The sequence below is a fragment of the Pungitius pungitius genome, chromosome 9 (assembly GCF_949316345.1).
Source record: "Pungitius pungitius chromosome 9, fPunPun2.1, whole genome shotgun sequence".
NCBI lineage: Eukaryota > Metazoa > Chordata > Actinopteri > Perciformes > Gasterosteidae > Pungitius > Pungitius pungitius.
The window spans coordinates 20280375-20291421 of NC_084908.1; the positions used below are offsets into that span (position 1 = coordinate 20280375).

At 49.2% G+C, this 11047-nt stretch overlaps 1 protein-coding gene across 1 annotated transcript; it reads left to right on the forward strand.

Annotated features, from left to right (window-relative positions):
* Positions 1 to 6275: 6275 nt before the first annotated feature.
* Positions 6276 to 10987, forward strand: LOC119218019 (aspartate aminotransferase, cytoplasmic-like). The gene is given in 10 exon segments (XM_037472145.2): positions 6276 to 6521; positions 7754 to 7935; positions 8156 to 8176; positions 8178 to 8280; positions 8376 to 8488; positions 8597 to 8701; positions 9335 to 9485; positions 9559 to 9724; positions 9956 to 10098; positions 10213 to 10987. Coding segments are annotated over 10 exon segments (1233 nt in total). The 5' UTR covers positions 6276 to 6412; the 3' UTR covers positions 10353 to 10987.
* Positions 10988 to 11047: the final 60 nt, after the last annotated feature.

Genomic DNA, 11047 nt, shown 5'->3' on the forward strand with positions numbered 1-11047 from the left:
CTTTGAGCTAACTAGCGTAAAATTATCGCTAACAACATAAATAAAGTGAATAAATAAGTATGCAGGTTTTTGGGAGGTCACACTCGAGGCCTCTAACCATCGGGTGACATCACGACTTCCTCTGCTTCTGAAGTCCAGTCTGTGGACCAACCTGCTGGCGGTGGAGTTGCATTGTGGGTAATGTAGGCCGCTTCTGACGAGGAAGAAAAACTGCAGGGAAGAGATTAAGATTTTGAAGACTGTTAAAGCAGCACCTCGGTCCTTCTGCTGGTGCAAACTGGTCCAGGACCAGTTCAGACTGGTTTAGGACCAGTAGGGTCCGGTCACGTCTGTTTGCTGCCTCGTTGATGTGAATGAAACCAGGAGGCGAGGAGCCCCCCAGACAGAACCGAAAGGTCAGGGAGGGGTCGCGGCTGTCCTCAGCGCAGAGATGGGAAGCCATAACTCATGTGACAGGAAGTGGTCTCGTTGTGTACATGTGTGTGTGCACAACTACACAATCTATCTATAGACGATTGTGATTGATGGAGCTGAAGTGGCTCTTTAAAACTCCCATGAATCCTCCCTGCTCCCAGCCTCCTCCTCCTCCTCCTCTACCACCTCCTTCACTGGTCCTCCTGTACTACTCTACCTCCTTCACTGGTCCACTTTCTCCTCCACTAACCTGCCATCACTCCTCCTCAACCTTATCCTCCACTACTCCTCCTTCTTTAACGCCCCCCCCCCCCCCCCGTCCACTACTAATCCTCAAACTTCTCCTCCACTACACCTCCTTCACTGCATGAATCCTCAATGCTTCTCCACCACTAGCTTCTGTAAACTGAAGTACACTCCTCTTCCTCCTCCTTCTTCTGCAACATAATGAGATGAGCTCTTCCCCCTCCTTCACCTCCTCTACTCCTTCCTGCTGCAGACGTGGACCAAAGAAGGAGGATCGATCATCTTTGTCCTTGAGTTTCCTTCAATGATTCATTGAAGCTTTAAAGATGTCAACACACAAACACACCATGCATGTGTGTGTGTGTGTGTGTCCCTGTGACCTTCCTGGGAGTAAACAGTGTTTTGGAGGGATGGACTCGGGCTGTTGCTCTCTCCTCCTGTGGCGTCGCTCGTCAAAGTGACAACCTGTTATTGGGGGGGGGGGGGGGGGGCGCTGCTCCTCCATCACACGCCGACGCTGTAAATAAAGAGCTGCTTTTAGGGGAATGTTTTAAAGAAACAACAGTATTTGGGGACAGTAAACTACACACTAATGTGTCCCCAGCTGCAGGCTCAGAGGACCGTCTGACCAGCAGGACTCACCCCCCCCCCCCCTCACACGCTGGACTGGTCCCAGTTGGTGGGTCCCAGTCCCACCTCATCAGCTTCATCGGGTTTCTGCATGGAAAACATGCAACGACTGACGCATGGCATCTAGTGTGGGTCCACACATTCAGTCTGCAGGAGGAAGGCTCCTCCTCCTCCTCCTCCTCCACCTCCTCCACCTCCTCCTCCTCCTCCTCCTCCGAACAATGAGGGTCAAATGTCTTCATATTTCTATGAGCTTCTTGTTGCTCTGTTTGGAAGAGAAATGCCCTCTAGTGGACAGAATCCTGCTGACATCGCTGCATGCCAGGTGTAGGACACACACACACACACACACACACACACACACACACACGCACACACACACACACACACACACATGCACACACACACACACACACGCACACACACGTCCGGTTCCTGTCAGCTGCTGCGAGGCCTCCTGAGTTCTTTGGATAAAGCGGCCGACGGTTCGGCAGCTTTCTGCTCAGTAACCATGACAACAGCTGGTTCGGATGACGCTCCACCTCCAATACTCCACCTTCACTACTGCTCCACTACCCCTCTTCCTCCACCGTCTCCACCACTACTCCTCCAGTCCTCTTCCTCCACCTTCACTCCTTGTCCTGGTTTTCGATGACATGAAGAAGCTTTTGGATTCTACAAAACCCATCCATCCAACTCCAACACTTTTCCTCCACCTCCTCCTCACTGTCTCCTCTATGTTGGTTCAGACCTCCACAATTCCTCCCCCCACTACACCTCCTCCTCCTCATTTGCCTACTGTAGAAGGTGGAAGCACCTCCTTCTCCTCCTATCCCTCCTCCTCCCTGACATCCTCTGCCTCCACCTCTCCTTGTTGATGTGTAAGAAGCGACACGGATCACTTCCTGTCAGACACTCAAACATTCAATGGAGTCGACCCAGATCGGGAGCAAAGGGAGACGTGTGTGTGTGTGTGTGTGCGTCTTGATCCCAGCTTAGCAGTGTAAATGACCGCGTTGACAAGTTGTTGTGCGCACACGTTAAAAAGAGGAGGAAAGGAGACCTACAGCTCACTGACAAACCACACCCCATTAACTGTCAATGGCAGCACGTCCACCGAGAGACTGTGGGACACTGGGACACTGGGACAGGGAGACGCTGAGACACTCCTTCTTGGATACAGTGAATAAAGCTTTTATTCTTGTATGTCACATTCTCACTATTAAGTTGTAATAATGAGTCAAATCGAGCGTTGAAGAAGACTTGAAACTAGAGACTGAGACCATAAACTCATGTTTACATTGTTTACTGAGGGAATAAATCAAGAGAGAAGTAGAGTCATTTCCTCATAGACGTCTATGGGAGCAGAGGAGTCGCCCCCTGCTGGACACTACACAGAAGTAGAGTCATTTCCTCATAGACGTCTATGGGAGCAGAGGAGTCGCCCCCTGCTGGTCACTACACAGAAGTAGAGTAATTTCCTCATAGACGTCTATGGGACCAGAGGAGTCGCCCCCTGCTGGTCACTATACAGAAGTAGAGTCATTTCCTCATAGACGTCTATGGGAGCAGAGGAGTCGCCCCCTGCTGGTCACTACACAGAAGTAGAGTCATTTCCTCATAGACGTCTATGGGAGCCGAGGAGTCGCCCCCTGCTGGTCACTACACAGAAGTAGAGTCATTTCCTCATAGACGTCTATGGGAGCAGAGGAGTCGCCCCCTGCTGGACACTACACAGAAGTAGAGTCATTTCCTCATAGACGTCTATGGGAGCAGAGGAGTCGCCCCCTGCTGGTCACTACACAGAAGTAGAGTCATTTCCTCATAGACGTCTATGGGAGCAGAGGAGTCGCCCCCTGCTGGTCACTACACAGAAGTAGAGTCATTTCCTCATAGACGTCTATGGGAGCAGAGGAGTCGCCCCCTGCTGGTCACTACACAGAAGTAGAGTCATTTCCTCATAGACGTCTATGGGAGCAGAGGAGTCGCCCCCTGCTGGTCACTACACAGAAGTAGAGTCATTTCCTCATAGACGTCTATGGGAGCAGAGGAGTCGCCCCCTGCTGGTCACTACACAGAAGTAGAGTCATTTCCTCATAGACGTCTATGGGAGCAGAGGAGTCGCCCCCTGCTGGTCACTACACAGAAGTAGAGTCATTTCCTCATAGACGTCTATGGGAGCAGAGGAGTCGCCCCCTGCTGGTCACTACACAGAAGTAGAGTCATTTCCTCATAGACGTCTATGGGAGCAGAGGAGTCGCCCCCTGCTGGTCACTACACAGAAGTAGAGTCATTTCCTCATAGACGTCTATGGGAGCAGAGGAGTCGCCCCCTGCTGGTCACTACACAGAATGACTCTTTAAGACGTGACGTTTTCATAATGAACTATTGAGTTTATCTCTGTTTTCTTGGCTTTTTATTACCTCTCTACATATTCTATCTCTACGGCCGACGTGTCATCTAAAACACCAACAACATTTAAAGTTTTAAAAAATGGCAACCTTTAAAGTCCGTGTTGAGCCCTGTCATGTGTGTGTTTGTGTGTGTGTGTGTGTGTGTGTTTGTTGGTTTCTGAGCATGAGCAGGCAGAATCTTCCACTAAGCTGCTTGTCAGAGCAGCGCTGGCTAGCGTCTCCCCCAGGGGGAAGGCAGGGGGAGGGGGGGCTGTCAACTCCTCCGACTGACAGCACTTCTCTCCTCGGCTGGCCCCCCGGGGGGCGGTTAAGGTGTGTGTGTGTGTGTGTGTTTGTTTGTCTTCCTCCTTCTTGGGGCCTCGGCAAATCTGGTAATTACTGACCTCCTTTACTTTTACATATTCAAGATGTCCACTTTCACACACACACACACACACACACACACACACACACACACATACGCACACACACACTGACACTCCCTCTGGATTCTTCAGATGTCTCACACATGAAACGCAGAGAAAAAAAAACATCTGAAGCTTGAAAAAAAGTTTAGGCGGGAAGGAGGGTGTGTGTAGGTGTGTGTGTGTGTGTGTGTGTGTCTTTGTGTGTGTGTGTGTGTGTAAGGGTGGAAACAGTATGAGAGTGACTATGCAGGTGCTTTGCCCCCTACGTGCCCTTGCCACACACACACACACACGGGGGGTCGGGGGGGGGGGGGGGGGTCTTGTGCAGGATAACGAGTGTCGACTGACAACAAGAAGCTGTGGCAGCTTCTGTTTTTCAAGCTGGAGGAAATCAGGTCATCTGGTTTTGGCTAATTAATATTATCATTCCCTGGTGCGGATGGTTCTTGGTTTTCAACAACTGCTGCGTCACGTGGAGCATTCAAGCACCGTGGGACATTCTAGTGATGCAGCCTTTAAAGCCCTGGACGGAGATAACATACATGTTTATTACATATATCGTTATTATTGTTATTATGTGGGATTTCTTTCTTTCTATTTTTATGTTACTTTTGCACTGTGGTACTTCTGATTCTCACCCATAAAGACCTCAGTACTTCGAGGCCCCGTCGCGTCCGTCACGTCGACAAATTGACTCAATCACCTCCAGCCCGGAGCTTTGAAACTCGACACTGCTGACGGTTCATCGGAGTGTTTTCTGGAGAGGGAAAGGACAGGGTGGAGGTGAGGAGGAGGCCTCACCGTCTCCACCCAACGGCAGAGCTGTGTGTGTGTGTGTGTCAGACAGATACACTTCACTGACACGTGCTACTTTAGCTACAGGAGGGCTGCAAGTGGAGACTGTGGAGAAGCCGAAGCCATTCATCTCACATCAAACGAGAGAGAGGGGGAGGGAGAGAGAGAGAGAGAGAGAGAGAGAGAGAGAGAGATTTGTTCAAACAGCAAAGACAAGAAGAAAAATCACTTTAAGAGCATAAGAGGAGAAAAGGGGATATTTTTTTTATTAAAATTCGTGCTCCACCAGCTTCACATTAAAATGCTGCTCCATAATGCACTTTTAAGTCATATTGGGATGATAATTAATACATTTGCAGTTGTTATTGTTATTTGTAATTCAGTATTTTACACAATACGGTTTATATATATATTTTTTCTTGTAAATAACCTGTATTGGTTTTGATGATGGGGACCTTTTAAATCCAGTTGAAGTGAAGTCAGTGTGACTCAGCAGCTTCTTCTGCTCGGTCACACTGGCCTCTGGTGGCCACACAGGAGCTGTCACATGTTCATACTACTGCATCCATGGGTACTTTTAGGGTTCTTTTGCACATGTAATGCAGTGTCGGCTCTTTGTTGGTACAACAAACTTGTACAACTTTTTGCAAACACGGGTGTTTTCAAACAGAGAATTCCCCATAAAATAAAACTACCATAAATCTTGAAAATATACACACTCACATGTATATTCACTTTTGAAAATGTATTTATAAGGGATACATACATATTTACTGTTGTATTCTTGTCTGTGTAGTGATAATGATTTCGATCCATCGCAATCTTCAGCTATCTGTTATAACCAATTTAAAAAAGCCTTATTCAGTAAATGCTTAAAAATAAAAATAAAAAATATAATTAGACATATAATGTATAAATACATGTAGTGAAATATATATATATATATATATATATATGTTTCATTTTAGACTTTTATTTATTTAGTACGTTTAACTCTATGATTTGAACATAAAATAAGAGGTAATTTTAGATAGTTTTACGTTTTTGTGTCAAAATTGCTTTGGTGACAACATTTTATATTTTATGAATAGATGATTAAATATTGTCTTCACTCATGTGTTTATTTCTCCATCTTAAATCAGTTGTATCATAGACAGTCTGAACACACGTGCGGCGTCCTCTTTGTTTACCTTTGTAACGTCACATCGCAATGTCTTATGGGTAATCAGCATCCAGCGCTCGCCCTCACGCAGTTAGCGGGAGCGCGCCTCACACTCCGTCAGTGCGGATTGGGATGGAGCGAACATATGTAACGTAGCTCATCTCTCATTGGCTGTCCTCTCCTCGCGCCCGCGTGCCGCGCCTTCCTATTGGCTGACGGACCGACGCCTCCGTCGCCCGCCCGTCCGGAACCAGCGGGCTGAAGGTGAACCCGGCCCGTCTCTCTCCGTCTACCCGTCGTGTGAGCACCGTTCTCCCCGCGCTGCCCACCTCGCCCTCAGAGACATGTCCGTGTTCAGCGACGTCCCGCTGGCTCCTCCGGTCGCGGTCTTCAAGCTGAGTGCTGATTTCCGGGAGGACAGCCACCCGCAGAAGGTGAATCTGGGAGTCGGAGGTAAATTGAGAGATGACACCTAGCTGCTAATGCTAAAGCGAAGTTAGCTCGCCAGTAAGCCGTTCGCCCCCCCCGTGAATAATGCCGTACCGGGCCGTGCTGTTTTAAATGTAGCTACCTTGCTTCCCCCTTTAGCGCCGTAATGCTATCGTGCTACCAAATACTAGCGACACATTCACATGACCTTCGCTGCTAGCTAGCAGGGTTAGCAGCGTGCTGACAGCTGCATGTAGATGCTACACATGTGACACCGGAAGAGACTTTTGAGAGAAGCAGAACCTCGTCTCGTGACGACTCTTTCGCGGTTTACCTTTAAAAACGCTGACTGGAGTGCTTAGCAATGTGAAATAAACAGCAGGTGCTTCAGCCAAGGCTGCTTCTTCCGCTGTCTGTGATGTGTCCTTGAACGCATCCTTCCCCACTACATGTATCTAATACCAACTGTGTTGTTGTTGTTGTTGTTGTCGTCTGACCGATCTCCACGTTGTTTACCTGCAGAACACAATGCTAATAATACCAATAAAAAAGGTCCAATCAGGGCTCATTGAATATGTGGAAGTTTAGTATCTGTTTTCTCATTTGGTAAACGTTTTGCTGTCTGACTTAGTGATTTATTGGTGATAATTAGTCACAAACGCACATCTTTACTCTCTTTAGACATCAGACCATACAAACAAGTCTTTTAAATGTCCTGTTATCAGTGACATTTTATAGTTGTTCAGCATGATGTTCATCTAGTAAATGATGGTCCATGTAGTGTAAAGCAGACTATAAAGTGGGGGATGCTTCTTGTATAAAAAAATCACACTTCCATATTGCCTGCCTTTGTGAATCCTTCTTTAACGTATTCAGGGTCTGAAAACACGTCTGTTTGGAGCCGATGAGTCGTGACTCACGAGGTGACGTTCAAAACGTAGCTGCTCTTTGAAACATCAGATCCACTCGACGACAAGCCGCCTGCGTGACCTTTTCAAAGTGCTTCTTCAGCTCTGGTTAAAGGCCGGATATCTGATACAGCTCTGCAGGGGGGGGGGGGGGGGGCACGAGTTCTTCAGGAGTCAAAGTTTATAGTGGGATCAGAGTCACTCATCAACACAGAAGAGAGAAAAGAGCAGATATGACTTACCAACCTTAACTCTGGGTCAGGGTGACCTTCAGGAGGTTCTTCTCCTCACAGCCTCTGAACCTGGAACTGAATCTCCTCTGGCGCTTTGTCTGCCCCCCCCCTCCAGCGTACCGCACCGATGACTGCCAGCCGTGGGTGCTGCCGGTGGTGAAGAAGGTGGAGCGGCTCATCGTGGAGGACGCCGGCCTGAACCACGAGTACCTGCCCATCCTCGGCCTGCCCGAGTTCCGCTCCGCCTCCTCCAGGGTCGCCCTGGGAGACGGCAGCGCCGCCATCAAGGACGGCCGGGTGAGAGACGCTGTATATAAAAACAAAAACCTCTTAAAGGGACACTCCACCATTCTGCAGTTTGCTTAATTTAAGTCTTTTAGCATTTGTTTTGATGTTAATAATTAAGATTATTATTAACTATAATTGATTATTAAGAATAATCAACTTGTGTTATTTGATTTATTTTGTTTTCATCAAAAGGTTATTTGTTCCTGGTTTCTCTCTCCTCCCGTCTCAGGTGGGGGGGGTCCAGGCCCTGGGGGGGGACCGGCGCTCTGAGGATCGGGGCCGAGTTCCTGCGGCGTTGGTACAACGGCGTCAACAACACGGCCACGCCCGTCTACGTGTCGGCGCCCACCTGGGGTCAGTAGACGAGGGGTCGCCCGTGGAAACGCAGCTCGGGGGTCTGACTCGGTTTGGAATAATCTGCTGCTTCTTCATCTTCTTCTTCCTCTCAGAGAACCACAACAGCGTGTTCGCCGACGCCGGCTTCAAGGACATCCGTCCGTACCGCTACTGGGACGCTGCTGAGCGCGGCCTGGACCTGGCCGGGCTGCTGGAGGACCTGGAGGTGACCGTTCACGCCTTTCTTTTTTTTTTTTTTTAATTAACCGCTGGTCTCCATTGTGTGCGTGATGTGTGTCGTGATGTCACGTTCCGTCCCTCGTTAAACGAACAGAACGCTCCGGAACGCTCCATCTTCGTCCTCCACGCCTGCGCACACAACCCCACCGGCACCGACCCCACCCGGGACCAGTGGAAGCAGATCGCAGAGATCATGAAGGTGAGAGGAGGCCGCTGGATGTCAGATGTAAATATTTATAAGTTTATTCATCTCCGGCTCATTCGTATCAAGCCTCGGATCCCCAAAACCCGCCGGCAGGTTCTAAAGGACGTGGTTTTATTCATTTAGGAAAAGGAAACGCCCCAAATTCAGAAGGTGTAGAACCGCTTTTCGTCCGGAGGAGCACGTTTAATATTCAACCTCAAAAATCAACTGTCTGCACAAACCAGGTTCTGTAAAGGAAAGAACCCTCCGGGCTCCTCACAGCGTCTGTGAAGTCATGTGACCCAATCTAAGATGTAGGTCTGTTCCTGCTTTGAATCAAACCTCTAGATCTTTATTCTGTTAAAGACGACCTAGAAAGCTGCACGCAGGATGTAAAGATGCTTTCCAGGTACCATTTGTGTTTTTAACTTGTGTGAAATTTAAAATCCAAAGTTTGTGGGATGTAATCTTCTTTTGAATGACGTTTTTATTGCTTGTCTTTCGGCATATTTGAGTTTTCTCTCCTTGTTGAAGAAGATTAAAAAAAACGAGGCCTCAAAGACACGAAGGCGACCAGGAGCAGCTTCAGGGGGACGTCGTCTTTGTCCTCATTTCCTCCTCTGTGCTTCCCCCCCCCCCTTTCTGCAGAGGAGGAGCTTGTTTGCCTTCTTTGACTCCGCCTACCAGGGCTTCGCCTCCGGCGACCTGGATAAAGACGCCTGGGCCATCCGCTACTTCGTCTCAGAGGGCTTCGAGCTCTTCATAGCTCAGTCCTTCTCCAAGAACTTTGGCCTCTACAGTGAGTGCACAGACATGAGGAACACAAACCTCCTCATGGAAGCTCCTTCAAAACCTCCTCCTTCCCTTTGCAGACGAGAGAGTCGGCAACCTCACCGTGGTTGCCCGGGACAACGAGAACCTTTCCCGCACCCTGTCCCAGATGGAGAAGATCGTCAGGACCACGTGGTCCAACCCGCCGTCCCAGGGAGCGCGAATCGTCAGCAAGACGCTGAACTGCCCCGAGCTGTTCGCTGAGTGGTACGATGTCATTCACTCAATGCACCGTTAGTCCCACGCTGTAAACTACCATTATCAACTCGGTCTTTGAACGCATCAAACCTTTTAGCTTTTAATTTAGATATTTCCCAAATGCATTTGGAAATGAACCAAATGTGGTAAAAGTTGTGATTGACACGGAGAGGAGAGGCAAAGAAGGAAGGTGAACTTAATCGACCCCCCCCCCCCCCCCCCCCCCCCCCCCCCCCATAGGAAGGGTAACGTGAAGACCATGGCGGACCGCATCCTGCTGATGAGGGACCAGCTGAAGGCCAAGCTGCAGGCTCTGGGGACCCCGGGGACCTGGGAGCACATCACCCAGCAGATCGGCATGTTCAGCTTCACCGGCCTGAACCGTGAGCGTGAACACGCACACACACACGCACACACACACACACACACGCGTCTCTCTTCATGTCGGGGGGGTTCGGGCGTAGTCATGACCTCCGTGTGGGACTGTGTCTCTGCAGCCAAACAGGTGCAGTACATGATAGCGGAGAAGCACGTGTACCTGATGGCGAGCGGCCGCATCAACATGTGCGGCTTGACCACCTCCAACATCGACTACATCGCCCAGTCCATCCACGACGCCGTCACCAAGGGGCAGTGAGGGCCGCCTACAGGAAGTACCCCCCCCCGCCCCCCCTCACTTCATCACCTCCTGACCTCCCTCCCGGTTGGGCTGCGTCGGGGGCTTTAACAGTCCGACCAATGAGGCGCTTTGTTTGTTCTGAAGGTTCGATGGTTTGAGGAAGACACTTAAACGCACAAATGTGAAAAGTAAAAATAAATCTATTTTAGATGTTTTTATTTTGCTTTTGTTTTTATCCAAATCATTTCAAGTGCTGCGATGTCATTTATAGGACTGGAGGGGACTCGTACGTACTACTGAACAAATTGAAATAACGGCTGGGTTGATGTGACACGTTGCCATGGTTACAGGTGACGGCCAGAAACTAAACGGGTAAAGAGAGAAATCCGTCAGAATTGAACATGGCATCAATGGAATATGTTTATTTATTAATCAAGTCGTAACGCTGAAGTGTAACGAGTCTGTCATGTGACGCCGTTTGAAGGTCTCGTGCCAGATGTTGCTTTTTCTGCCCTGTGCTGCTCCGTAAGAATCCTCAACGCCCCCCCCCCCCCGCAGTGTGCCCTTAATGTGTCACATGACCACACCCCCCTTCACATGCTTGTAAAGGGACGGGGAGTTTTCACCCTGTAATAAATTCTAAACACAAACCACATGTGTGTTCTGTCCTTTTTATTAAGACCCTGAACGTTTACTTCTGTGAGTAAAAGCAG